This window comes from Neltuma alba, unplaced genomic scaffold, assembly GCF_004799145.2.
Source record: "Neltuma alba isolate B1F8T4 unplaced genomic scaffold, ASM479914v2 tig00011690_pilon, whole genome shotgun sequence".
NCBI lineage: Eukaryota > Viridiplantae > Streptophyta > Magnoliopsida > Fabales > Fabaceae > Neltuma > Neltuma alba.
The window spans coordinates 38,043-65,194 of record NW_021636329.1 but is presented as its reverse complement, the minus strand read 5'-3'; the positions used below and the strand labels follow the sequence as shown (position 1 = coordinate 65,194).

At 39.9% G+C, this 27,152-nt stretch overlaps 7 protein-coding genes and 1 pseudogene across 7 annotated transcripts; 5 read left to right on the top strand and 3 right to left on the bottom strand.

Annotated features, from left to right (window-relative positions):
* Nucleotides 1–2,603: 2,603 nt before the first annotated feature.
* On the bottom strand, nt 2,604–7,758 carry LOC114716840 (gamma carbonic anhydrase 1, mitochondrial-like; annotated as a pseudogene).
* LOC114716846 (uncharacterized) lies at nt 5,093–5,637 on the top strand. Its single transcript, XM_028901919.1, has 2 exons — nt 5,093–5,244; nt 5,348–5,637. Exons 1-2 carry the CDS (start codon nt 5,133–5,135, stop codon nt 5,623–5,625), a joined length of 390 nt encoding a protein of 129 aa, XP_028757752.1. The 5' UTR covers nt 5,093–5,132; the 3' UTR covers nt 5,626–5,637.
* On the bottom strand, nt 7,669–8,819 carry LOC114716845 (uncharacterized). The gene is made up of 4 exons (XM_028901918.1): nt 8,673–8,819; nt 8,458–8,576; nt 8,226–8,356; nt 7,669–8,116 (listed from the first exon to the last, which is right to left on the bottom strand). Exons 1-4 carry the CDS (start codon nt 8,722–8,724, stop codon nt 7,981–7,983), a joined length of 438 nt encoding a protein of 145 aa, XP_028757751.1. The 5' UTR covers nt 8,725–8,819; the 3' UTR covers nt 7,669–7,980.
* Nucleotides 8,820–12,210: 3,391 nt separating this feature from the next.
* LOC114716836 (tubby-like F-box protein 5) lies at nt 12,211–15,387 on the top strand. Its single transcript, XM_028901908.1, has 4 exons — nt 12,211–13,464; nt 13,581–13,668; nt 14,197–14,329; nt 14,412–15,387. Exons 1-4 carry the CDS (start codon nt 12,997–12,999, stop codon nt 15,082–15,084), a joined length of 1,362 nt encoding a protein of 453 aa, XP_028757741.1. The 5' UTR covers nt 12,211–12,996; the 3' UTR covers nt 15,085–15,387.
* Nucleotides 15,388–15,919: 532 nt separating this feature from the next.
* Nucleotides 15,920–17,062, top strand: LOC114716832 (CBS domain-containing protein CBSX3, mitochondrial-like). The gene is made up of 5 exons (XM_028901906.1): nt 15,920–16,291; nt 16,373–16,448; nt 16,569–16,642; nt 16,746–16,806; nt 16,891–17,062. Exons 1-5 carry the CDS (start codon nt 16,034–16,036, stop codon nt 17,031–17,033), a joined length of 612 nt encoding a protein of 203 aa, XP_028757739.1. The 5' UTR covers nt 15,920–16,033; the 3' UTR covers nt 17,034–17,062.
* Nucleotides 17,063–18,397: 1,335 nt separating this feature from the next.
* Nucleotides 18,398–19,444, top strand: LOC114716831 (protein RADIALIS-like 4). Its single transcript, XM_028901905.1, has 2 exons — nt 18,398–18,634; nt 19,325–19,444. The coding sequence occupies exons 1-2, from the start codon at nt 18,408–18,410 to the stop codon at nt 19,353–19,355; spliced, it is 258 nt and encodes an 85-aa protein (XP_028757738.1). The 5' UTR covers nt 18,398–18,407; the 3' UTR covers nt 19,356–19,444.
* An 842-nt stretch (nt 19,445–20,286) lies between these two features.
* On the top strand, nt 20,287–21,391 carry LOC114716833 (skin secretory protein xP2-like). The gene is made up of 2 exons (XM_028901907.1): nt 20,287–20,520; nt 20,654–21,391. Exons 1-2 carry the CDS (start codon nt 20,303–20,305, stop codon nt 21,345–21,347), a joined length of 912 nt encoding a protein of 303 aa, XP_028757740.1. The 5' UTR covers nt 20,287–20,302; the 3' UTR covers nt 21,348–21,391.
* Nucleotides 21,392–24,794: 3,403 nt separating this feature from the next.
* Nucleotides 24,795–26,561, bottom strand: LOC114716839 (long-chain-fatty-acid--AMP ligase FadD26-like). Its single transcript, XM_028901910.1, has one exon. It carries the CDS (start codon nt 26,559–26,561, stop codon nt 24,795–24,797), a length of 1,767 nt encoding a protein of 588 aa, XP_028757743.1.
* Nucleotides 26,562–27,152: the final 591 nt, after the last annotated feature.

Sequence of the window (27,152 nt, the reverse complement as noted above, 5' to 3'; positions counted from 1 at the left end):
TATATAGTTTAAAAATATCAACGCATATAATATAAATCAAATCATTATTAAAGTCTAAATTAACCGATTTTTTAAAAATTTAATTAGATAAATTATTGTCTAAAACTAAATTTAATTTTAAAATGATAATAATAACTAAATATTTGAAATATTATTAACAATGTAAAAAATTAATAACATTAATATTATATAAAAAATAAAAAAAATTATAAAAGGGCTTAAAAGGGCCGGCCCGCGGCCTTCCAGGGCCGGCCCGCGGCCCTCCAGGGCCGGCCCTTTTAAGCCCTCGGCCCTCCAGGGCCAGCCCTCCAGGGCTTGTTTATCATTTTAAGAGAAAAATATCAAGCCCGGCCCTCGTAATTTCAGGGCCTAAACGGGCCGGCCTGATGGGCTTGGCCCGTTTTCCCGGCTCTAGAAGGGAGGAATCACCCGGCGTATTTGATCTATCATAAATACGAAATAATATACTCCAAGCAAAGCCCCGATTTTAACAAACAGGGTTGCGTATCCAACGAGCACTTATTACTGGGTTTCGAATTGCAAATTTGCAATGATCGGATTGCTTCTTTTTTTTTTTGACCAAGAATTGGATTGCCTTTTAACGCCAGACATTTTCAATTTGTTAATATTCTGATTCTCTCCTTCCTCAAAGGCCTAGAGATGCCTCGTGCTTGTATGTGCGCCCCCCTTTTTGAGCCAAGCTTGTTTGAATATAATATATTATCCACTGAGTATCAGTGTGTGTGGTGGTGCATAGTGATATCAACAACTATGACCCTCCTTAAGATTTGTTTCACCTAAAAGCAACGGAAGGACCCTGTGTTCGCACATATGCATTCAAATGGAAAAGACAAGAACCTCAAATTATCGAGAATATTTAGAATTGAACAACTATGGCTGATGATTAAAGTTGCTCGCCCGACAGCGGCTGGGAATCAATACTGAATTCTAAAGAGGTCCACTCATCGATTAAACAGGCACTATTATCCGCATAAAATTAATGAACGGCGCCATTTGTAAGGGTTGGGAGCAGTTCCAATTCCAGGCAGGCTAATCCACACATGATGGCATGAAAATGGCAGTAGGCCATTAGAATTCGAGTTTATGGTTATTAATTATAATAGGTGGAAATGATGGATATAGAAAATTATGAGAAGAGAAGAAAGGAGGCAGCAGAAATCACGGAGAATCTTTTGGCAACACTTTAGATGATTCCCACCCGGCCTCCATCCAAAAGTATTCCCACACCTCCCACATTATTAAAACTAATACTCCTCCAGTATTTAATATAGGACTCAATTGCTGAGTTGGTTTTGGTCCTAAATATAAAACTCATTTCTCATATTTATCAATTTTCTCTAAATTACCCCTATGGATACTCTATCAACCATAATCAAGTAGAAGATAGAGAGGGGTATTAAGAAAGATGATTATGGTATTTTAGGAAAAACGTGTCATAATTTTTATAATTAACTAACTTACCTAACTTCTTTAATCTAATCAAATTAGTTAAATGGGTCCTATATTAAGGACCGGAGGAGTATCATTATCACTGAAGTGGAATTCCAACGGCTCAACAGTTAACACAATTTCTTCTGTATTAGTCATTCTATATCTCTAAGCGCACATCACCTTTTTATTATTTTTTTGGGCCTGAAAGCGCACATCACTTGATAGTATAAAGATGCATAAACTAGTGGAAACCTAGTAACATTGTCACATGGGATGTGTTCGAGAGCTGAGCAAGTTGGGAGTGAAGAGGGGCATTTATTAAGGGCCAAGAATCTTGATTCATCATTTAATTCAGCAATTATTAGATTCCAAATGTCTGAAATTCTAGCGCCCGTAAGCTTGAAGACCGGACTTCAATCAATCAAGTATTTAATTGTTAACGCACTAACGACTGTAGACTTTACGGTGATTTTCCTATTGTTCATCATCTTCGTGTTATAAATCACTGGTCATTATTGGTGTGATACAGAGCAGTATACATTATTATATGGTTGTCCTACTCCCACCCTATGCAAAAGCCACGTGCTTCCAACACAATACTATACTTGAAGCCACTGCTGAGGTATAGAATAGAAGCACGCGGCCAGGGAATGACAGGAACCATGTGATTGTTTGGTTGAAGTCGCTGTTACATTGGAAGTGAATATGAATACGAAAGTGAGTTCCTCAATGCTCACATGTTTTGTTTCAAGGCTTCGCATGCGTTCCTCTTCCTCCATTATGTTATGGCCAATCCCACCGAGTTCCCTTCACTTTTCTACTGCAACCCTTTGACTTCCTCGTCTCCATTATCTTTGTTCCTGTGAATTCTGCATTGCCAGAGTTGCTTTCTGTTATTCTCATTATGTTATGAGCCGTGCCTCCGTATGCTTAAACTTCTCTACATATATACCTATTTTATTCTGGAATCCAATCATGTGACGGTGATGGTCCAAATACGGACATGTTAACCGTCTCAAACTCAATTTTGTCGAAGGACTTGGCATTTTCGGCTGCATATATTTCAAACAGAACCACAAGCACTTGTCAGGACTACAAGAGAGATTAACAAGGGTGTCCACTAATGCTATTGCATGGATGTCCAGTCTGTGTTATAGAGAAGTTAGCTTCTGGAGGTCATACTTCACCAGCTTAGTATTACGCTGGTGAACAGGACAATAAATAACAAAATTGTAAGAACAATGAAGGAGAAAGAAGCAATTGTCCTCTCTGTGTCTGTTCCATGAATAAGATATGAGTTTTATAGAAAGGAAAATGATGTGATTACCGACAGCATACCTTATCGCGGGGAATCCTAGTATTCTGTCTCGCTAGGGCTCCAGCAGCCACCATGGCATCATGTTTCTCAGCAACGACACCATCAACCAGTGTTGCACCCATACCAACAAAAGCCTCATCCTCAACAGTACTACAGCCATGTGAGACTGCGCTATGACCTACCGACTGCAAAGGACAAAATCTGATTACAATTTAGTAGCGTCTCTCTGATCATTCATTGCAGAAGAAAATTACTCACCAACACTGGCATTGTCCCCAGTAATAGTTGGCAACACCTTCCCACTTAAATTTGACTCTGCGACTTGGATGAAGGAGTTATCCTGTATGTTAGTCCCACTTCACCTGCACATGAAGGGAACATCAAACATTACCGCCATGTGTATCTGCAAAACAGAGACCTAACAGAATTTCATGATTTGATTTTCATTAGAGAACCAAAGATATACAGATTCCAAATATATGAAAGCTGCTTAATTAGAGCTTTGTTTTTTACGGCAATGGTAGCCCCATATAAAAGTGTGCGCAAAAGGGTATTGAAAAATATTGTAGAAGCTTTTGGTGCATGAAATCTTTAGAATGTTTTTACGTTCCATTACTCAAGCAAACAACCTTACCTCTCAAGACACAGTCGTACCAGCTTGATGATCCTGTTCCAGCTTGAACGTCTCCAACGATGGCGGCACTCCCCCCCCCCCCCCGGGGGAACAAATGGCTCCTTATCAACTGCAGGAGCCTTTATCAAAATATGTTCATCAGAGTTCAATGCCTAGACACTAAACACAAGAGAGAACAAGACCACTTTATATGTTTTTCATGGTACGTATAACAAAAAACTGGTGAAGGAAATGAAGACCATAAACAGAGACCAGAAACGGAGGTGTTTGTACAGGCGCGCGCACAAAGCAGATCGCTTCATTTTCTTCATATTTCTTTCAATTTTCTGAAACAGAAATAAATAAGAGAGGAGGGAAAAGGTATTCATATGAACAAAAACTGAGGGCAAGTCAGCGAATTAATAAAACTAAAAAGTCCAAGAAAGACGATGCATTGTTGGGTTAGAGTTGACCAAAGGCGCGAAAAATCTCGTAATTAGTGTGTCCTGATCTCGCTAATCTATCAGCAGTTGGGTTGTATTCTCTGATTCTTCATCATCATTCCAATTTCTTGAGACGGGTAATACGACTTCTTCAATGTGATCTGGCTGTGCAAGTGGTGGCTGAATTGACTCTCTCATTTGTATTTAACTTTGACGCAGACCCATTGAATGGATGAATAAATCCTCAAAAATATCAGATATATATCCATCATTACCTACTCCTTTTGTTGATTTTCCTGTGTTCAAATTTCAAAACCAGTTATTACTCATTAGTCACTCTTCAGCCATACAAGTGGGGCGTTACATGTTACGACTGCCCGCCGGGCGGTTTTATAGCTTGTGCCTCAGTTTGTAGGTCATGGAGGAAGATAACAGAGGAGGTGGTAAAGACACCAGAACAGTGTGGTTGGCTTAACTTCCCCATATCGCTGAAACAGGTAACATCATCCGTGCAATTTATATACGTACTCATCTATCTTAAATTCATGAGGACAGAGTACTGATTTGTGATTCAACCCTATTAATCTGTGCTGATAGCTTCTCTGTCTCTTAGCCTGGTCCAAGAGAGACTCCCAGCCAGTGTTTTATAAAGAGAGAAAGGGCGGCTTCGAAATATTCTTCTATATCTTGGTATGTTCTGTTGAGGAAGATTGACACAGAGAAAGACAACAGTCTATTTCGCTACCATATATTTGAAAACAACGTTGTTTCTTTTTACCCGTAAGCGTTTTTTCTTAGCGTACTTCCATAAAGTTTTCATTTTTATGCTCCCGTTGTAAATAAACTAATTGTTTACATGACAAAGTTTTATCACTAAACGCCATCTGAAAGTTACTTTGGCCTGCCACCGAATATTATAAGCCGAATCGTGGCAGGAACTCAGTTGTGAAAGCGTCTTATAGCCGATCGGGCATGGGGAGATTGTACGCTGAAGAATTTGCCAGATAGGTGTCTAGTTAAACCAGCTATGTCTATAACAACCATCCAACAACCGCGAAAACAAATCGCTAGTTTAGTTGTTAAACCTTGACTCCGCTTATAATATTTTAATGAGTACATAATTATCCATGGAATACTAGCTTCATAATTTCTTATACAAATGTTGTTTAAACATGGCCAGCTAAGAACATCATCTCCCACATCATGTCTCCTCTCTTTTTTCTCCCTGCGAACCGCAAAATTCTTGTCTCATATATTCGGCAAAGGAGCATGAATTAAGTTTAGTCGTTTACTCTTATTCCAACAAATGAGTGAAAGAACCATAGTTCCAATATTCGTCTTCTGGGCTTTCCTCACAATCATCACACCGACACTTGTTCTCTTGTCAGAGAATTCAAAGCGGGACTTCGATTTCTATGGTAAACACTAGCCTCCAAGAATTTGCTGCTCTTCTTCTTGCAGGCTTATATGCCTCCGAGACCTGTAATTTTAATTTCTCTCTTCTCTTATTTCAATCTGCAGGCAATTCAACGGAGGTAGCAGATGATAGAAGAGTGATGGGTCAAAGAGAGTATCCTATCGAAAAAACAACGCCGTGCACGACGGCTGTAGCTGCGGAGGAGTTGACCCCTGCACCAGCACAAGGACCAATTGTGTCATTACCTGCCGGAGCTAACTTGACGGCGTCCCACCATAATGGTAGTGCTGGATGCAATAAAACTGATCAGGGACCGGCGCAATTGCTTCCCAGAAAACACCTCAAGCAAACAAAACTCCAATCCTCACTGGATAGCAGCTGAAGGGAATGGCTTTGGATCCCAGACTGACGATCTGTGCTCATGGGGGAACGATGTAAATTGGTAAGATAAAACGTTACTTTATAGCTTATGTGTTTCAAATTTAGACGTGGCTTGGCATGGGTTGTTCAGCAAAGCGGCATTTTTTCCTGCTGTTGGTGTGAAAATAGAAAGAGACAGAGAACGCATGACGGCACAACAATTGGACAAAAAGAGTCTCACCAAATTTTGTACCTACTGTATGGGTATAAATATATAATTGCACAAATAATAATGCCATGTCTATTATATTTAAAAAAAAAAAAGGATTGGTGTAAATCTGATTGGTGTAAATGTGTGATCAATATGTTTTGTCTCAGTCACGACTGTGGATTGGCTTGCAGGATCCTTGCGATTATTGATTAGGATTTACGAATTTTCATTTTGATAACTGGTGATGATTACAGTGAGACCATAATCATGAGTTAAAAACTTGCGGCATCAGCCAAGCTCAATAGTTGAGTTATGTACTCGATTCTCTGTTGATTATAGGACACGTTCATGTTCCACTTGTTTGAAACTTGATCTTATAAATGGTTCTGACCTTCCTTATCTGGAGTTTGGCTCCCTCCGTAATCCCACCAAATAACATAGATTAGCTTTCCGTCATCACCATTATCGGAAATTCCATGGTTTCGTCAATAACTCAGAAGTCTCAAACACTTGGAGGTAGAATATCAATTAAAAGCACACGCGCACGAGGTGGAAGAAAATCAGCCGAGGTCAGAACTCGGAGGTTCAGCCGCTCACCAGAAGGGAGCTTCTTCCCATTTGTTCTCTGTCCTCTCCTCATTTAAAAAGGCCCTCCTAACTTCTCCCTTGCCTGCGTAACTCTCAAGAGCCCAATAGTCACATCTTTCGGCCCAATGGTTCCTGCCTCACCGTCCCGCGGCAACAAAAGGACCCAATAACAATATTCAAGTGTTTTAATTTTAGTTTTAAAATTTTTCCCAAAAGATATTTGATTTTTTTTTCCTTATAAGTATATAAAGATATGGCTGATATGCGCCTGCTGCATATAGGTCTAAATTTTCTAATTTATTATAATATTTTAATAATTTTTTGTCTTAAAAGTGCGGAATGCAAAGAATAATGTTAACCTCATAATTGTTGACTTATAAAATGAACAGTATTTTAAATTAAAAATAAAATAATAATGATCCCATTATACTTTGAGCAGCAACAGATTAGTGTTTATAAGTCGTAGATTATTATAAACATTATATACATGGATGTCCATAACCCCTAACCTAACCTTTAGATTTCTCTTAGGATTTTTTAAACTTTAAATGTTTTAGACTCGTGACCTCCCTAGTAGATAACTCGAAAGGAGCTTCTTATGGCTACTGTTATTATGTTCCTTTTTATTCTATCATAACGTTAAGATTAAGATCTAATGATCACAGGCCTATAAATAGAGGTCATATAGAGATCTATAAACAGAATTCATGCATAGAGTATTGGTACTCACAAAGTCACAATTAAATAAGAATTTCCCCCTTATTTTCACTCCTAATTTTTTGTCTAGCTAATCTCTTTTGTGCGCTCTAAATTCTCTCATTTTTACATCACGTTATCTAGAAGTTTGAGATATAAACTCTTTGTAGTGTAATACATTCTTCCCATGACTTATCTCCTTACTCAATTAGCGTCTCCTTTCTTCGGATTCCGTGTGGTAGAACCAAAATGCGCACAGCCTTCTGGGTTATAAGTAATTTTCATTTTTGGCCATCGGATCAAAACAAGCTAGCGGGTCAACGTCCCTGCTCAATAAAAATCTAATACATCGCGTCATCTGGATGGAAATTAGCGAAAGCTAAAATCCGCAATGACTATCCAAAAGAGGAAGTGATGAAAAATATCCGAGGGAGGAGGTGGCCAATCAAAGCATAATTAGCCACCCGCCAGGTTTAAGATGACCTTGAAATCTACATGCCGACACTCCAACACATCATTGATCACCCGCACCAAATCACCAAATAATTTTCATGACCATGAAAATTAAAATAGAAACTGATCGACTAGAAGCTTGCGATCAGAAAGCAGAAGTTGTCGATAAGACAGCAAGGAAGGGGCGAGCGAAGGGTATACTGGCATGTTATTAAACCAGCAGCAAAAACAACTAAAAGCAGTTCTATTTAACACAGAATCCCGTCATATATATTATTCCGGTACTAAACTACACTACAATTTTTGTAGTTTTATATTTAGGACTAAAAGGAGAATATATGGAAACAACAATAACTGATAAAGACCAAACCCCGCTAGGCGCGCACACAACCCTACATTACATACGTAGTTATAACAGCGAATCTGATATTAGGCACCAATCCCATCTGCGGGGTTATACTTGGGTGCTCCCATGTTGGCTACGTGGAACTGCGATGCATACCTGCTGGAAGCAGCCTCCATCACCGGAGGTTCGTTCAGAAATGCCCAGTTACTCTTCGTCCACCTGCCCTCACATTCCACACCGTCATTTAGAATGCAGAGCAACACAAATATATTAATTAAAGACAAGAAGCTGAATTATCGTTACACACACACACACACACACACATTACCACACGTTTTTCTTGATCAGCTGTTCCAGGCGTGTGTCTGCTGCATCCACATCCACCGACTCTTTTGTGCGGGTCAAGGGCATGCTCTTCGACTTCTGTAACTTCGTCTCAGACTCCTCGTATTTGTTCTCCTGTAGGCATCATCTGTATATTAATTAATTGGCAATATACATTTATGCATTTTAATATTTCTGGATACAAAAAGCTAGGTCGGTGTGAGGCTGTCTTCAACCTTGATGGTTTCTGATAAATTGGAAATGGCTCTCAGGTGTTCTTCTTCTGTCTTCTTCTTTAATTTCCAGTAAGAATCGATTTCTTCCTTGGTGAGAGACTGATTTCTCTTCAGTTTAGCTGAGATTGGAAAGAGATGAATTGGCTCCTGAGAAATCAGTGTGCAGGTAGCGACCAGAAGTGAAACAAAACATACAGGAAACGCTTAACTAGTACCTGATTTAGGATCGATGGTGGGAGAGTCCCATCCCGCCATAAGAGAACCCATTTTGCTTCTGTTAATTCAACACAGTAATCCTCCGAACGGTGAAGTTCTTAATGAGATACTGAAGTTTTGGATCTCTCTGTGTTTTGATCCTTTGAGTGTGGAGTAGTACTTATTTAAAGGGGATAAAAATGAGAGAGATGGGGCCCGTTTCACAAGCAGCAAAGATGATGAGGGAGATCCAACGGTTATTATGAAGATCCGCTTAGTCTGGGCATTGTAAAAACGTGATATTCTAATTCTAGCCAGGCTTAAGCCTGCCCACTCCCACAGGTTTACAAAACAACCCCCCGACACTTTCGCTTGTTTTTGTTTTCCCTGAACCTTTTCAATTCTTTTTCGACCATTGCGTTATTTTAATTCCTAAAATTTTGAGAATTTCACATCTTATCTGTGACAAAATAAAACCCCAAAACCCCATGTAAGAACGGAAAAAAAGAAAAGAAAACTAAAGCTAATAGACGTAAAACCTCGTTATATCTTACAATTTATATGCATTTATGTAAATATCTGTTTTGTTTCGGTTTATTCTCTCTCTCTCTCTCTCTCCCCCTTCTTTATTTGTCTCCATCATAACTTAGCTTTCCTTCCATAGTTCCACTATCGGCAACAACCTCAAAAAACAGGAGCAGCCTGAAAGCTTTCCACTTTGAGTGGCGGATGTCTCCATCCAAATGGGATCCACGTCCACCAAACAATGTTATCCTGAAGAAAATATCGCCCCCAAACTTTGCTTTTGTTTTCTGTGCTTTTCTTTGTGTCTTTATCATCTATCATTATTGCCAGTTGCCACCACCATTTCGCGATCACTCGACCAGCCCATGCATTTTGACGAATAAGCAACAATATTCAGTACAGTTCACAGTCATACTCACTGAATATTACATTAATCTTTTTATATGATCAGACTTTATCCTCCTGTTAATGCTAATTTGGCGAACGAATAAAAATGGATTAATCCAGAAGGAATATCGAAAGATAACCACTCTATTCCTAGACCAAGTTTTGGATTATACTGTCATTTAAGATTTTAGGATTCTTCTAGGGACAGGCGCTCATGCAAAACAAAATAACTTCGTGTGATCATTTAATCTGTCTGTTTCCTTCAATTAATTAATTGCCGAAAAAAGATAAAGATTAATTGCGTCTTGCCTTTTTTCGGTGCGCCGCCCTTCTCTTTATCTGAATGAGTCTTGAGACGCGTTCGGATTAGAATTTACCAAAGCCGGGGGTTTGGCTCAAATGCAGAATGGACAAATGAACTTATGAATGCCTCGACTCAACTGTGGGTTTAGAGATAAATTTGTTTTTGGCATTTAAGAAAACTACACAACAAAGTTCATAAAGCTTTAACATGGACCCGAGTCGTGCAAAAGGAAATCAAACATAGCCTGGACTCTCAGCAGCAATCAATCACACGAACCTAGAAGGCCCAAGCCCAGATTGTCTGCTTTGGGCTGTGCCTTGGTTGAAACCCACAATAACATGCCCAGAGACTAATGCGGGGAAATATGTAAATGAATTGTACCCAAAAAATTAAAAAGACAAAACAATGGGATTTGGGTTTAGACATGTAGCGAAAGAAACTAATCTCTCGTAACACGTGGTGAACCGAGTTCAAATTCTACAGTGCCTACATAGTAAAAAAATTGTACCAAAAAAAAAAGAAAAGGAAATATATAAACGAATAATGATTATTGAGATGGGAGTGAGGAATACAGTAGAGGCGGCAGGAACGGGATGATTGATAAAATGGCACACAGACTCGGGACTGGAGGCACGAGTGAACTGAATAAAGGGAGGGACCAGACGTCCGTCTGCGTCCTTGTTGGCTTTTTTATAACATACAACTCACACCACAATCATATCATCCACTACTCACGCTCATCATCCACATAATTTTGGGTTACGCAAAATCAGGGGCTGCAATAATTCACGTACGTGGAAGTTATTTGATTGGACTTTAATTTATTATATGTCATGATAAGACAGAGAGTAGTGAACATGCTCTCCAAGTTACACTGTGCAGAACAGCCTCGACCATGCATCTACTCAACTCCAGCCTCTGCTTGGTTCACTTATCCCATTTGTCCTTCACTTCTGAAACCACATTTCACTTGACTTATCCTCATGCCTGCTATCTTTATCAACTTCTCTATCAATTATATGTCGCCATGAGTTAATAACTTTCAGTATCACGGGATTCCCATTTTGCACGAAGCATTAAAAATAAGATAAAGATTATGATTGAGATTGAGATTAACAAAACTTATTAAAAAAATATTTAATACGAGAAATTATTTATTATTTGAAATCGAACAACGTATGTAGAATTAAAAAATACTTAAATGCCACAGGCTCATTAACAAGCTCCCCATCAGTCATCACTATCCCCTTAGCTACCACCAAACAACACACTTCCTACGTCTAGAGGTGTCATTTAATTATTAGTAAGTAAAATTAGGTGGCGTTTCCAACTCCTACGTTTCATCGAATCCGCGGATGCAAGTTTTGTTCTCCCATCAACCGAAGCGTCGGCTGCGCAAGTTGGTGACTGAATTGACTCTCATATCTGTACTGTTTGACCCACACCCAAGCGAATGGGCGAGTGAATCCTCCAAAAATATCAGACATATTTCCATCGTTACCTACTCCTTTTCTTGATTTTTCCATGTTCAAATCATAAAAACAGTCATTAGTCACTATTCCACCATACAAGTGGGGCGTTCCACATTGTGACCGCGATCAGCATTGCTTTGTTAATTCCGACTACGTATGGTGGATCGCCCTCACTTGCTTATTCTTAATTTAATTCCTATGTGTGCATCTTCATTATCCAAACACATGCCAGGTGCAGCCCACGCATAATATTTAATTCAGATTTTTTAGTTACGTTGTTCAAATTTTTTATTTCGACTTTCTAATTTTTAATGAAAATATATAAAATCTTTACTTTAATCGCTGTGAACTGTCCTAAATTGATCAGGGACACACGTGACTTTAACGAATATCCTTTGACTGATGTTATTTAAATTTAAGATAGAACAGATATTTTCTTCTGGAAAAGCGACATTAAGTATCAACACAACAGGGGTAATGACACAACAATGATCCTTAATAAAACTGCAATATGTACACAGTTTTTAACTAAATTTAATTTAATTGGATTCGTTTAGTATTATCATACGGAAATTATACAGTCGTTAAAAATTATGTTTTTTTTAATTACAGTGTGCAATAAAAAACTCAATAATTATTAAAATACAAAACTCATAATTTGGGGGTCAACAGCAGAGGATGACGGGGACGTTGAAAGAGCGTTTGACGCTTTGACCATGCGTTGCTGTGATGGGCTGAATTGACGGTAAACGAAGCAGCGTCCAGGGTGGGCCCACACCTAATTAACCGAAGACCCAAATATTCGCTTGTCTCCTCCGCGTGACCATTCTTACGCATCCCCCCCCCCCCCCAATAACCTGAAGATCGATGAGCGTCTCCGGACATAGCGCACTGCTGCAAAGACGTTGAGGGTGGTCTCACCATTCCCTGTATTATTACAGAAGACTCCACGATTTGATCTCCATTCCCTAGTTTTATCTCTTCCTTCCTCACTCTCTTATCTTAGCCTTTTGCTTTCTCCGAGACATTGGCTTCGGTAAGTGGTTCAGTTTTTTGGAAGCATTCTCCTCATTTTCTCCCCATTATCTCCTAATCCTTTCTGTCTTCCAACTTCTCTCTGAGAATCTGTGGTTTTCTAGGCACTTGCCTCTCGGAGTCGCGGTACACGAACTTCCTTCTTAATTCCTGAGCCTTCTCATTATTCTTTTCTTCTCTTTTTCAGTTTTCCATTTCATCTGTGCCGCTAGTTCAAATGCCAAAGGTTTTTGGATCTAGGATTCCAATCACATGCTAACTTCTCTTTGCATTTTACCCGACCATATATGTGCTCCTCCCTCATCGTCTCGCATTCGGTGTTTTGCATCGACTGAAAGACTGGTTTGCCGGGCAACGCATGGGACATGTAAATAACACAGTACCTCCTTTTGAGTCGAGATAGATAATATATTTATCTTCATTGGTAATAATGTTACCTTGTCTGAGAACACTTCATTTACTTTCTCGTTGTCAGCGCTTATTACTTCCTTTAAGACTTCTTTCCCGGCAAATTTGAAAATTTCCCCCGTCGGTATTCCATAATTGTTCTTTATGTTAATACGAACAATGCAACTGGGTACTTAATAACTGTCCATTATCAATTAGTGATTCACGGCTTCAATGGTATATCCACTGTACTTATATAGATGTGTCATAAATCTCTCTAAACTTTCCAATTTCTTCTTTCTTATTTTTTTTTTCACCAACTTAAATTGCAGTGTTAGCCCAATCATTATGCCTTTCAAAGATTTTGTTCGTGAGCTCAGGGATATTCGAGATGGCATGGGAAATATTTCTACAAGAGGGGTAGAAGCAAATCGCATCCCTTGCCGTGGAAGATCTCTTATTGCTCCTGAATTCTCCTCACCAGTTTCGTTAGTGACTCAGCAGAGCCCCTGGGCTAACTTACCATCTGAGTTGTTATTAGACATAATTCAGAGGGTGGAAGCAAGCGAAACTTCATGGCCTGGCCGGCGTGCGGTTGTAGCTTGTGCCTCAGTTTGTAGGTCATGGAGGAAAATAACAGAGGAGGTGGTAAAGACGCCAGAGCAGTGTGGTTGGCTTACCTTCCCCATATCGCTGAAGCAGGTAATATCACCCATGCAATTTATCCACGTACTTATCTGTCTTAAATTCATGAGCAGAGAGTAATGATTTGTGATTCACCCCTATTAAACTGTGCTGACTGCTTCTCTGCCTCTTAGCCTGGTCCAAGAGAGACTCCCGTCCAGTGTTTTATAAAGAGAGAAAGGGTGACTTCGAAATATCTTTTATATCTTGGTTTAAGTCCAGGTAATATGGTTGTTCTGTTGCTGCATATATCTCTTGTGAAGAGTTAAAAGTTTTCCTTTTGAGTTTAAACGGTGGCATTGAAATTGTCGAACCATCATTGTGGATAGTCACTTTGTTGCAATCTTCTGCCCGAGCAAATTCTTTCGATCGTCTAGTTTAAGTGAGCACGTAATTTTACTCTCTATAGAAACGGTTATCGTGAAGACTAAATTTTTATATCCTGGTATGGCAGTAGTAATTCTTGGCTGGGGAAAAAAACTTTTTTCTTCAAATAATAGTTACTTTTCCTTAACTCGCTCTTTTCAATTACTTAGGTTGTTGAACAATGTAGGTCGGTCTAATGTAACTGCAGCTGCTGTCATGAGGACTAGATTTTCTTTGCTGACGTATCTTAATCTGTTTTTTCTTTTTTATTTCGACGTCTCGTATCATCTTTTCTTTGGGAAGAAGTCCCACCAGTTCCCTTGAAGTGAAGCATTTATTAGTATAGACATTGTTACTACTGGGATATGTAACTCTGTTTTGCAGCTCTCTCTGGGGATATGAGTAAACTGCTACTGGCAGCAAAGAAGATTAGACGGACAACGTGTACAGAGTTTATAATATCATTGGTTGCAGATGATTTTTCAAAAGCAAGCAATACGTACGTTGGAAGGCTGAGGTTAGTCACACCTCTTCAAGGTTCTTATCTTGTTGTTTGCTGCATTCTTTTATTGTTAAATTGATCTGTGAGCAATGAGCAGGTCTAATTTTCTAGGTACCAAGTTCACGATCTTGGATAGTCAACTCCCGCTTGATTCTTCCCTTCCGTTGACTAGTAAATTGCGGCAAAGAATCCGTTCGAAGCAGGTTCTTCAAAGGGCTGCTCTGGCGAAGCATAATGTGGCCACGATATCATATGAGCTCAATGTTCTCCGCACAAGAGGTCCAAGGAGAATGCGGTGTACCATGCACTCAATTCCAGTGTCTGCCATCCAAGAAGGGGGCACTGCTCCTACTCCTTTGAAATTTACTAGATTCCCTCATGAGCATCCATCTTCCACGCCCATTTCGAAAGAAAGAAAGCCAGGAGTTGAGTATGGCTCCAATAGCGAAGATAAGCCCCCAGAATCGAGCCACATCACAAGGGAGCCACTGATTTTGAAAAATAAAGCTCCTAGGTGGCATGAACAACTGCAGTGTTGGTGCTTGAATTTCAAGGGACGTGTTACGGTGGCCTCAGTAAAGAACTTCCAGCTCGTAACTGCTGCAGAACCTCAACAAAATGTTTCAGCGGCAGAACAGGATAGGGTGATGCTGCAATTTGGCAAAATTGGAAAGGACATATTCACCATGGATTACCGTTATCCACTCTCTGCATTTCAAGCCTTCGCAATCTGCTTGAGCAGTTTCGACACCAAACCTGCTTGCGAGTGATCATATCGCCCTGTTTCATGATGGGATAACGTTGTGCCACTCTTCCATTTCCATACATGTACATATATTCTTCAAACGATAAACCGAAAAGAAAAAGTTGGGATGTGACTCTTACGCCAATGAACGCCTTCACCTGTAGTTGCCAAGTTTGTTTGACCTTGATGTCAGACTTGGTGTTTAATTGGCAAGTTTACCACGTTATTAATTTCTCCATGCATATTGTAGCTAATCTTGCATGAAAAAGAATATTCTTCCTGGTCATGTATTTTGCAAAGTGCCACGTTATATTTCCTTTCCGCCGGCACCTTTTGACTTTTGTGCTTTGTTTGACCTATTTTTTAATTTAATGTCTGCAAACTACTCCAATCTTGTGAGGCAGGAGAAAATAAATTTTGTTTGCCTCTCACAGAAGGAGTCTCCAATCATATACTTGGCCTCATTGTGGCACAGTCGGTGTTCATTTTGCAATTCACCCACGTGTTGCAATTCATAGAACCAAGTAGAGGACGGAGCCTTAATGGTTGAATCGAATCGCATGAACCAAAACCCGTAGGCCGTACGTAACCAGCATATCCTGTCATTTATGGATTTAATTATTTATTTTGCTTGGTATGTTGTGTGAATGAAGGGCCCAAGGCTGAAGCGTTATATTCTAACTTCATCAAATAGAAAGTGCCTTCCTTCATACACCCTATGAAGAAAAGAATTGCCGGAGAAGGTACCTTCACAGAGTAAACGATGGCAAGGAGATATTCTTTTTACCTTTCACGATGAATTGAAATACCTGTCGTGGAAGAGTTCCACGACCTGCCTTGTCCCCCAGTAGATATCATTTCCCATTTCCAAGTATTCCTAGAAGCTGCATCAGGGCACGCTATCATCTCCTACGCTAGTTTTATTTCTGTGTGTTGATTTTTATTTTGATTTGAACAGAGGGAGAACACAAAAGATGCTAGGAATTTGGCGGGGAGTAAGGCTGCGCCAAAACCCCCCAAGGCCTGCAATATTACAATTCCACGGGAATGGAATCATCAACATGGAAAGCGTATATTCACGCTTCGGATGTGTCACGTCGTCCCCACCAATGCAGCAGAAAGGGTTGGAAAATGTTACAGTTTCCGACGTACTACTGTCCAAGGGAGAAGAAAAAGTCGGCTCATGGCTCTGGTGCCGAGTTGATGATGCTGTTATTAATGCCATGAAGAATGTAAGTAGTTCGAATTGTTGAACATACCTCCATTTTCCTTTGACATCTATATATGTTAGCCAAGTTTCTTTGAGAATTCAGATGGCTACGAACAATATTGGATCACTGGTGGTGCTAAAGCCTGAGGGTCATATAGCAGGAGTCGTCACAGAAAGAGGTAACTTTTGTTCAGAGTTCCCAAAAAGAAAAAAGACGTCGAAACTCATTCCGGACTCAACATTCTTGACTGAAAAATCCTGTGATTAATTTGTGTGCGGTGGCATGAACCAATTGATAGATTGCTTGAAGAAAATAATTGCGAAAGGAAGATCTCCAGTGTACACACAAGTTGGTGAAATTATGACTGATGAGGTTATTTCATACCATTCCTTGGACTTTGTTTGAACAGTACCATCCAGGTTGCATCTCTTTCCCTTTTTCTCTGACCTTTGCCCTCATGATTTGCGTTAAACAGAGAAATCTAATGACGGTGACCTCTGACATGAACATACTACACGCAATGAGAATTATGACAGGTATTTGTTTTGTTTTCTGTTACTGGAAGTTGAGTTGAAACAAGATGGAAGAGATGATGAAACATGAGAGACTTTTGATCGCAGAGAATCACATAAGGCATGTGCCAGTAATTGATGGGAAGGTGGTGGGAATGATTTCGATGGTGGATGTGGTAAGAGCTGTGATGGAGCAGCAAAGCGGAGAACTGAAGCGACTCAATGATTATATCAGAGGGGAATACTACTAGCCAGGCAACGCCCACGCCTCGTTAGTTTATCACCTTGTAGTCCTCAGGTTCCCCTTCGTCTGTCTTCGATAAGACATTAGTTCAATGGCATATTGACATTTACTATTCGAATATATTTCGCGTTTGTGTGTTGGTAATTATATTCCAAATTTATTTTGTTTATATCATTAAAGATTGGATGATAATAATAATCGATTATCATTTTCTTTTAAAACAGACTGAAAAAACAAAGAATTCATAGTGTTAAACGGCGCGACAAGAAGATCCACAAGCATGATGGTTTTTTCGCCCTACTCAAATGTGAATTTTATCTATCGGCCTAATTTAAAAATTTTACTTTTTTCCGGAAGAATATTTTTTTTCATGGTTGACATAGTCGAGATTCTTTTTGAACTTTCAGATTCAACATTTTCTGTCAAAATAAATATATATTATCTCCGATCTTTAATATAAAAAATAGTTTAACTAATTTGAGTAGACTAAGAAAGTTAGTTAAATTAGTTGTTTGTAATAAATATGTGTTGTCTTTATTAAAATATCTATACTAATCATATGTATTAGTTAAAATTACTATTCAATAAAACATTTAACATGTTAATTTCTACAAAGACTATTTAAAAAATAAATAAATAAATATGAGAAACAACATATTGAGTCTTATACACAAAGTCAAATTAAATATCAAACTAGTTCTTTTATCGGAAAAAAAAAAAGATGGTCGGTAATCTTCCCATCATCTGACGCTGAATTCTAAAATCCAAACACCAGGCCAGCTGTATTTGGTGAATCAGTTGCCTTACGAATACGTAAGGTAGACTATAGAACACAAGAATCCATACATGTGATATTAACATGACGTTGGCAATGCAAGCAAATCCGATTCTCAAGTTGGGTAAATTCTTGAAGTCAATGAGCGAATATCATTAACCCCGATTTTCAAATGTACTGTACCGATAGTTTCGTGCTGCATGGACCGCGCGAATATGAGATGAGCAGAACCCAAACTTGAGATTGGAATATTACACTGTCCACGAAGATAGCATATTACGGCAAGTTGCAGTCTAAGTGAAAGAGAGGATGGAGATTCCAGTAGAATATCTTAGCCTTGCTTTAGCGGTGGAGGTTTATATTGTTGGGGAATCCTTATCGAGGAGGATTGAGGATCTAATCCCCCACCAGGCTGTAAAAAATGTGAAGAAATTCTACTGGCTAATGAACATTGAATGGCCCGGTGGGCGATGAAAAGGCGAATAATTGACCCCCTATCTCATTCGAGTATTCCCCACCTTGTACAGAACAGTAGGGTGGATTCTCCCTTATTTAAGGAGGTAGAATGGGACACGCTTAGCCCAAACTAAAGCACGTTGGTCTTCAATGGGGTGGACGAGAGAAGAGAACAGAAGATTTGAGGATGCTCTTGCAGTGTATGGGCCGGAAGACCCAGATAGGTGGCAACATGTGGCCAACGCGGTGGCCGGAAAATCGCCACAAGAAGTGAAAAGGCACTATGAGATCCTCATGGAGGACGTCAATCGAATTGAGCGTGATCAGATCCCTTTACCCCGATATGTTCACTCCAGGCGAACAGCCCAGGACCCCTGGTATCATCTCTTCATCCCATCATTTCAATGTCTCTGTCTTACTTTTTATCTATTATCAGGATCACATCAACATGCTTTCAACATCATATCACCTACTTTTATGGCCTCATCATCTTCTACACAGTTCATTACTCTCATTGGATTAGTCCTTTCAAACAGTACAACGCAGAACCTTCTCTTTATGTTGCTCCAAGCATTTACCTTGCATTAATTTATTCATATAATTCTCCCTTGATCACTCATAGTTTCAATGATCTTGACTCTGTTTACACACCAATTAATTTCTTATCATCTCTTCATACAAATAAATTAGAGAACCATCGGAGAGAAAGCGGGCTCAAAGTAAATCCAATCCTTGGGATTTTAGATCACGGGCACATGGTCCTTTTAATTAGTTTGGATGCTGACCACCTTAATGCATATATACATTGCCACAAAACGGCCGATCTGGCGTGCATATCTTAAACGAAATTCCTGGATCTTTTTCTTCAAATCATAGGTAATTCTTGGGTCCGTTTAAATTTTCCAATGGAGAGCAGGGGTTGACTTGTTCAATAATGACCAATTAGTGGCTCTTTTAGGTACGGGGAAATGTTGTATTTAATCCATTAGTAGCGGATGAGAACTCGAACCTCATTTCCTATTATTAACCCCTCATTTACTTACTCTGTATCTGCATGTTTTCTTCAGCGGGATGATAAGGAACCTAAATCTTCGTTGAAGCAAGACTCTTGAGCTCTATGAAGTTACTGGATGTTGTATGAGACATCTGTGGAGGTATATGCGCTAGTGAAGTGTAACCTAGCAGCCTCTATAGTTTCATTGGGTGTCAGTCTTTTTTGTAATTTTCTGTGTATGAGCAATGTGGTCATGTTCCCCTTATTTTAACTCGTTGTAAGAAATATGAGGAAATGCATAGCGCTTAATATGTGAAGCTGTATGTTTCATCTTTCGGTTTCCGCTCTTTTAGGCGAGTTTTTTTTTCTCTACTTATGTAAAATGTAGGGAGCAATCGAAATACTTTGCATCATGGAAGAGTAAATAAGATAAGCGAACATGTTCTTTGGTGATTAATCATTAACTAGACTTGCGTGCGTTTGTGCGTGCGTGTGCGCGTGGGAGGGAGAGAGAGAGCATGGAGAATACATTTTTCCTAAGCACAAAATTAAAAACGAGATGATCGCATTCAATGTCTGAAAGATCAGAAATATACTCCTCCGCTCCTAAATATAATACTCTTTTTATAATGTAATTTTCACTACAAAAAGAGTATTATATTTAGAACCGGAAGAATATATTAGAAAGAAGAATGATAAAAGTTGCATGCATGTAACTAAATATGGATCACTAATAAATATGGGGAAAGCCACCACTGGACGATGGCTATTACAAGTAAAGTCGGAAAAGAAGGTATTCCAATAAAAATGTTGTGATGTAAAGAGCTAGGAGCTGATCCAGCAAAACAAACTAGTTGAATCCTACGGTTCCGTAAGGAGAACAGCTAAATTGAGCCAAAAATAACAAATGAGGGCGCGAGATGCGGGCGTGAACTTAGGCAACCCAGCAGCAATCTTGTTGGGTTATAAATACTAGGAATACTGTACGATTCAGCGTTGCATTGTTGCAACCATCGTTTAGTATACATATAGGCACTAATAATTAAGGGAAATGACAAAAATAGCATTGGTGGTGGTAATATCATTAGTGGTGGCTCTGCCATGGCGTTGGGCCGTGGGTCAGGACGATCCCTGGAAGAGTCTGGCAGATCAGGCGGCAGCGCAGGGCATCTCTCAACAGTCCATAGATGATGCTCAGGCTGCTCTTCGCGGCGGTGGCGGTGATCCCGAATCATCCGTCTGGGCTAGCTGGATTAAAGGCAACGCCGAGTAAGTTTCAATTTCAGTCCTTATCGCACGGTGTCTCTCCCTCTGTTTTCCATTTTTCCTACGTCGTTTTAAAAAAAAAAAAAAAAAACAGAGAGGATTTAACTGTGTGCATAATTTATGTGTTGGAGTCCAGCAACTTGGGATACACAGATGAAAACGCACCCACGGCGTCAGCAGGCGGAGGATCTTCTTCGGATGAGCCAGATGCAGAGGACTTTGCAGACATAGGTGTGGATGAATCTTCACAGGCAGACGCAGAATCTCCGGCGGGAGAATCACCTACACATTCACCCTCATCTGCACCCGAATCTCAAGCACCCGCGGCGGCAACACCCCAGGCCCAGGCACCGGCAGCTGACACCCCCGAGGCAAACGCCCCTGCTGCGGCCACACCCCAGGCACAATCACCCGCCGCTGCCACACCGGAGGCATACTCTCCTGGAGCACCAGCACCCAGCGCAGCCACACCGGAGGCATACTCTCCCGGAGCACCCGCACCGGAGGCATACTCTGTGGGAGCACCCGCACCAAGCGCAGCCACGCCAGAGGCGTACTCTCCAGGAACACCCGCACCAAGCGCAGCCACACCGGAGGCCGAAACAGCCAGCGGAGCTGCACCTGAGGCACAAACACCAGGCGCCGACGCACCGGGGGCATATGCAAGCGACGCAGCGACACCCGCGGCACAAGCAACCGCACCCACGTCGGAGGCTGAAGCACCAGGGGCGGCCAGCCCCACGGCAGAGGCACCCCTGCAGGCCGCAGTGCCTGGCGCAGCCACATCTCCAGCACAAGCTCCGGGAGCGTCAAGTCCAGAAGCAGCATAAGGCGTGTTGACGTATTCAAACAATATGTATATAGATATGCGGACGGTGGTGTGACGCACGGGGAATTGCATTGGTTTTACGACGCCCCTCCAGGCACCACCCTACGTGTGTTTAGATCGTGTGCCGCTTCATGTGCCAACGCTCATATAGAATCATACTTTCTCATCATCTTCACCTGTCTGTTCAATTGGTTTGCCACAATTAACGTTACAGCTGCCAACATGCGAAAATGCGCAAACTCGTGTCTTATTGTCTCTTCTCTCTTAAACTACGTCAATTTATGTCCCTTCAAGGCTTCTGACAGTGTGTTCACGGTTAACGCGTAATTAATTAAGACGTATCGTAAATTCCGCAAAATTACTTATAATTTTCATAGCTCCCCCCGGCGGGAATAAGAGTTTGAGGGGCATCTCAATCATTTTATAACTATTATTATTATTTGCAAATTGAGGCCTCCAATACTATTTTAGATGGTGATAATTTTTAAAAATGATATTAATTAGAAATGCTAGTTAATTTTGATTCTTGTTTTGATACTTTCTTTTTATAAGTGATCTTTTTGGCCAAAATTTTTATAAGTTATTTTAAAAAAATTGATTATGTTTGAATTTAATTTATTAAAATTATTTATCGGTACATAAATCGTCAAAAATGTATAAATCTTATAAAGTATTTACGTTCATAATTATATTTAATAATTATTGTTAAATATAATTTAACACTAATTTAACAATATTTCTAAAATATAGTTTCCATTTAAATTTAATAATTATTATTTGAAATAGTAATAATAGTTTTAAGTATAATTACACTAAGGCCACGTTTGGTTGGTGGGATTGAGGGTGAGGGAATGGGAATGGACTAGAGATTGGGTGAAATTGTCATGTTTGGTAGGAGGGATTAAAGATTACCAGGGATTGTTCAATGCCACATTAGTGGGATTATACAATCCCACCTTCCCCTCGGTAATGCCTTTTTAATCTAGGGATTAAAAAGCATAAAATACAAAAATACCCATAGTACAATAATGTTAAGACAAAATTGTCCCTCTCATTTTTGCCTCTATCTCATCTCCTCTCGGCTCTCAATCTCCATCTTTCTCATGCCCGCTCTCCTCTGTCGCTCACTCCATTGCTCAGTCAGTCGCTCACATTGTCGCTCTCGGTCACTTTGTTTATCTTCAATCACTGGTAAGATAAATGCTATCCTTGTTTTTTCAGTTTTCATCAACAATTTTTTTTAATCTTCTTCGATTCACAAATTTTGGTGGATTTAGAAGATGGATAGCATCACAAACATGAATCCGTTTAATAATGCTGAGATTGTAAATAGTTTGTCAATGATTTTATAGTTACTGATTTGATCTCCCTCGTCTGATTTGCCATGCTAGCACTTCATCGATTTTATCTTCATCAGGTAGTTTACAGTTTACCTGCTTATTGTTAATTGATTTTATCTATGCTAGATTACATTCACCTATATCCTGAATTATAAAACCTGTCCTCATATATTTCATCAATTTCAAAAATATTTCGGTAACACCCATATATCAAAATCTAATTTGGTCATTTCATAACTGTTTAAGTTACAATTAATTTCATAATTGTATTTCAGGTTGTTTAATTATTTATTAATGAATGTAACTTGTGTTATCCTTACAAGCGCACAAGGAGGCAGCTAAGTTCCGGAACAAATCTTTCTCTTATTATGATGAGCTTCATGACATGTTTGGCAAGGACAGGGCAACCGGCAAGGATGCTCAAACATGTGAAGATGTCCTTGAGGAGCTTCAAGATCAGACTGGTTTGGACAATTCAATTCTTGAGGCTGACCCAGATGCTGATATGGATATATCACATGTTAACACTTCACATCCGGAAGACACTTCACATGTCAACAATCAAACTGAGCACATTTCATCTGATGCAAGTTCAGGGTCCAAAAAGCGAAAGCGCACAAGAGCTTATCGTGATGACATCTTACTCAAAGGTATTGAGACAGTTGCTCGTTCATTTTCTGAAGGTTTGATGGAGGCAAGTGATCGTCTGGGAATGCGTCTAGATAGGGTTGAACGTAAGAAACGTTTGGATGGGATGAATGAGTCACTCTATGGTGATCTTATGAAGATTGAAGGACTTTCACACAAAGAACGTATGGCAGCTTATGTCAAGATGATATCTGATGAGAGCATACTGGTTGGATTTTTTGCCATGTCTCAAGAGGGGAAAGTTGATGTGATTCGTGAAATAATATCTCCATGAATATGCTGATGAATACTTTGATATTTGTGTGACTGAAGTTGGGATATTTTCATGAATTCTTTTCATGAGAAACATAGGAATATTTTGTTAGACTTGAAATATTTTGTTTCAAACAGGAATATTTTGTTATAGAATTGAAATATTTTGTTTCAGGTAGGAATATTTTGATGGCCGTTTGAAGTAAGATATGGATTATCTTACTTACTTGAACAAATATTACAGAAAATTATAGTGAAAACAGTCATTTGCTTTTTATCTTTTGATCTTATATATTATTAATTTTTAAAATGTATTACTAAATTTTAAGTAGATTATAATATTAAGGACCTAGTGATAAATTTTTATTATAGTTTTAAGGAATTATTAATAATTTTTTTGGGATAAATTTTAAATTTTTATTAATTTTTTATATTTAAATTTGTTGGGATACGGTGAAAAATTTCTGATTTTCAAAATGTTTAATTTATTTTTACTTATTTTTATTGTAAAATGAGGCAAATTTTAATATATTTATTTTTAAAACAATATATATGACCATGTGGTCTTCTTTTTATTAGAAAAAGAGTGCATAAGGTTGGAGTCTCAAGCTCTAAAATACCAAGGGGTATTATAGTCTTTTAATTTTATATATCTTGTTATAAAATAAAATAAATACATGTATTCCTTCCACATATTACTTCCTACCAAACACAAAATAAAAGCCCCATTGCCAATCCCATTACCATTCCCATTACTATTCTCTCCTACCAAACAAGACCTAAAAGTATTGAACGGAAACAGAACCAGGATTGATTGGGATTTCAGCAAATCTACCTAAACAGTACAGATAAACTTCATAAAACATTTGTTTTAAGCTTTCACCGCTGATGCAATCCACGAGATGTGCTTAAAATAATTGTAAATTTTAATTAAAATCTAGGTACGGCTATTCATCAGTCATAGCTCATACGGGCAATAATAAAACAAAAGCATCCAAACCGCAATAACGCTAAAAATTATGGCACTGTGCATCCCACCTGGTTATTCAAAAGCCAAACAGACAAAATCCGCCGATGAAATCTAAACCACGTAGCCAAGAGGCCATGCATTCACAGAAGAGACATTAGTAGCATCCGAGTTTCTGCTTTTTCCTGCGGGGCATCTCCACCGCATGTTGCATCTCCGAATTTCATCTCCATCATCACTCTCATTTTGCCCTCTCTAAACTTCTCCTTGGCTGCCCATCTCTGCACTTTCCCCGAAGTTGTTTTCGGAACGCCTCACTCGTCACCAAAGCCACCACTCCTACCTCAACCCTCTCTTCTTTCGCAACACCTTCTCTCATCTCTTCACAGATTCTCTTCAAAACCCTCTTATCCTTCTCAATCCTCTGCATCTCTGCCACTAGTGCTATGGTCTCTGAAATCTGAAATGCCGCAATACAACCTCCTCTAACAAACTTGGGACACCTGTTATATGCCGCCTTCTCAATGTAGTGGGGATGAATCCTTCGACCACCTTGGACCTCAATAACGTCGTGGCACCGACCTGTCACAAACAGAAACCTCTGCTCTCCTTTAACAACCCCTGAATCTCCTGTTCGAACAAAACACTTCCCCACTGCGTTTCTCTGTCTCCCATGAAACACCTCCCTCGTTAAGTGAGGATGTCCGAGGTAGCCAGATGCATTGCTTGGTGATGAAACCCATATTTCTCCTTCAATGCCATCCTCAACCGCTTCACAAGTTTCTTCGTTCACAACCACAATGTCAATGTCCTCTCGAGATGGATTATTAGAAAGCCTTGCGATTGGTAGAAGCTTCCTGTGAGTTGGAAGCCCCGGAAAGCTAGAATAGCTATCATCAGCCCTCCAGGAGGTGGAAACAAAAGTACCATTCTCTGCCAACCCGTAAGAAGGAGAGATGGAGGAGGGTTTCATCCCAAATGGAATAAAAACACGAACAAATTCTTCAACGGAGTCACTGTAGATTGGCTCGTTGATGAGGATCAGGTTCCTTAAGCTGGAAAGATTTATGGGAATGGTTCCTTGGTGTGGCCCACCTCGCTTGATCACGAGGGGCAGTGCGAATGACGGAACAGGAGTACACGTGGCCTTGAACTCCGACATCAGTTCAAGCCAGAGTCTTGGACGGTTGATGAAGTCGGCTGGGGAGGTCAGGATGCATGTGGCCCCGGATACAACGGTCAGTAACAGAAACATGAGACCACAATCATGGTATTGAGGCAACCACGAAACAATGACGCTGTTTGGATGAAGATCATAGGCGGTCCTTGCCGTTCTGACGTTGTGGGCGGCTGAGCCAGCAGTCATAAGCACGGGTTTTGGAATCCCAGTGGCACCTGACGTGTACTGAACCAAATAAACCTCATTGGCACCGCAGCCACTGTATGGTGTAGAATCAGAAGTACGGTTATTTAAAACCGCAACATTACCATCTCTGACACCGTCATCTTCGTGAATGGAGATCCAATGTACTTTTTGTAACATGCGAGCCAGGTTCTCATCCTTGCGGGGGGGACAAGAAGACAAGTAGCTTTGAACGCTGGAGATATAGTGAGGATGAGCTAAGGCAGCTTTAGGTTTTGTCTGGGAAAGGACCCTCATAAGATGGTGATGACTGGGACGAGAAAAAGAAGGATGAGGGGGGATGATAGGGATGCTCATAAGGCCAGCACGTTGACACGCAAAGATGAGCTTCACAAGTTGAAGTCCCGGAGGGCACAAAATGATGACAGTGTCGCGTCTCTGTAAAGGAACGAGGAGCTTAGAAGAAAGGAGGTTCACTGAGGCATTGAGCTGAGAATAGGTGAGGGGAGTGGTGGGTTTGGAGTTTCCATGGGACCAAATGAAGGCCGGCTTGGACCGGAAGGACGGTAGATTGGCCCAAACAGGGAGGTACTGGTCGACCACAGGTTGGTCGGGGAAGGAAGGATCATAGTTCTCGTGTTGCATGGTGGGGTGTGCTCTGCCTGCGAATTGCGAGACAGGGAGGCTTGAGGGTGTCACTTTATAGTCGGAGTTATTGTGGATTTTGATTCAATTCTATGTATCATCTAGGTGGATAAGTTTAAACAAATATAAATTTAAGAGAACTATAAGGAACAAAGAGATATTCCGTGAGAATATCCCAGTGGGTGGTCCTTGAGCTGCTCTTACAAAATCACAATCGCGTCGCATTGTTGATGTTGTATGTGGTGGGATTGCATTCTACTTTGCCGTCTGCCAAAAGCAATTTCTATTTAATACACAATCTGTCTCTGTAGTTAGCCGCCCTCTTTTCGTGACTTCTGCATTTTTATGAAAAATATATTTCCTTAATTTGAATTCCGATTTCAATGTTTGTTTGCGTATTATTATTTGAAAAACTGAATCATACCTTATGCGCAACATGACTTGTTTTGTGTTTACTTTCCCTGAAAAATCTGCCAAAACAAACATAGTGAGGTTCAAATAATGAATTTCGAAGTAGTTTTTTAACAGAAGTCCAGTTCCACAAGGTTTTTGAGAGTTTCATTAAAAGGTTGAACAGCTGTATAAGACAAA

What these genes read in the sequence shown, in the direction of transcription:
- LOC114716846 (XM_028901919.1), top strand. Translation starts at nt 5,133, where the DNA reads ATGAGTGAAAGAACCATAGTTCCAATATTCGTCTTCTGGGCTTTCCTC. An exon ending in GCGGGACTTCGATTTCTATG is followed by an intron (nt 5,245 to 5,347) that starts GTAAACACTAGC and finishes TTCAATCTGCAG; the next exon opens with GCAATTCAACGGAGGTAGCA.
- LOC114716845 (XM_028901918.1), bottom strand. Translation starts at nt 8,724, where the DNA reads ATGGGTTCTCTTATGGCGGGATGGGACTCTCCCACCATCGATCCTAAA. An exon ending in CACCATCGATCCTAAATCAG is followed by an intron (nt 8,577 to 8,672) that starts GTACTAGTTAAG and finishes TTCCAATCTCAG; the next exon opens with CTAAACTGAAGAGAAATCAG. An exon ending in CTGATCAAGAAAAACGTGTG is followed by an intron (nt 8,117 to 8,225) that starts GTAATGTGTGTG and finishes ATGTGAGGGCAG; the next exon opens with GTGGACGAAGAGTAACTGGG.
- LOC114716836 (XM_028901908.1), top strand. Translation starts at nt 12,997, where the DNA reads ATGGTATATCCACTGTACTTATATAGATGTGTCATAAATCTCTCTAAA. An exon ending in TCCCCATATCGCTGAAGCAG is followed by an intron (nt 13,465 to 13,580) that starts GTAATATCACCC and finishes TCTGCCTCTTAG; the next exon opens with CCTGGTCCAAGAGAGACTCC. An exon ending in ACGTACGTTGGAAGGCTGAG is followed by an intron (nt 14,330 to 14,411) that starts GTTAGTCACACC and finishes AGCAATGAGCAG; the next exon opens with GTCTAATTTTCTAGGTACCA.
- LOC114716832 (XM_028901906.1), top strand. Translation starts at nt 16,034, where the DNA reads ATGCTAGGAATTTGGCGGGGAGTAAGGCTGCGCCAAAACCCCCCAAGG. An exon ending in TTATTAATGCCATGAAGAAT is followed by an intron (nt 16,292 to 16,372) that starts GTAAGTAGTTCG and finishes TTGAGAATTCAG; the next exon opens with ATGGCTACGAACAATATTGG. An exon ending in GTGAAATTATGACTGATGAG is followed by an intron (nt 16,643 to 16,745) that starts GTTATTTCATAC and finishes TGCGTTAAACAG; the next exon opens with AGAAATCTAATGACGGTGAC.
- LOC114716831 (XM_028901905.1), top strand. Translation starts at nt 18,408, where the DNA reads ATGGGGTGGACGAGAGAAGAGAACAGAAGATTTGAGGATGCTCTTGCA. An exon ending in CGAACAGCCCAGGACCCCTG is followed by an intron (nt 18,635 to 19,324) that starts GTATCATCTCTT and finishes TGTTTTCTTCAG; the next exon opens with CGGGATGATAAGGAACCTAA.
- LOC114716833 (XM_028901907.1), top strand. Translation starts at nt 20,303, where the DNA reads ATGACAAAAATAGCATTGGTGGTGGTAATATCATTAGTGGTGGCTCTG. An exon ending in TGGATTAAAGGCAACGCCGA is followed by an intron (nt 20,521 to 20,653) that starts GTAAGTTTCAAT and finishes GTTGGAGTCCAG; the next exon opens with CAACTTGGGATACACAGATG.
- LOC114716839 (XM_028901910.1), bottom strand. Translation starts at nt 26,561, where the DNA reads ATGCAACACGAGAACTATGATCCTTCCTTCCCCGACCAACCTGTGGTC.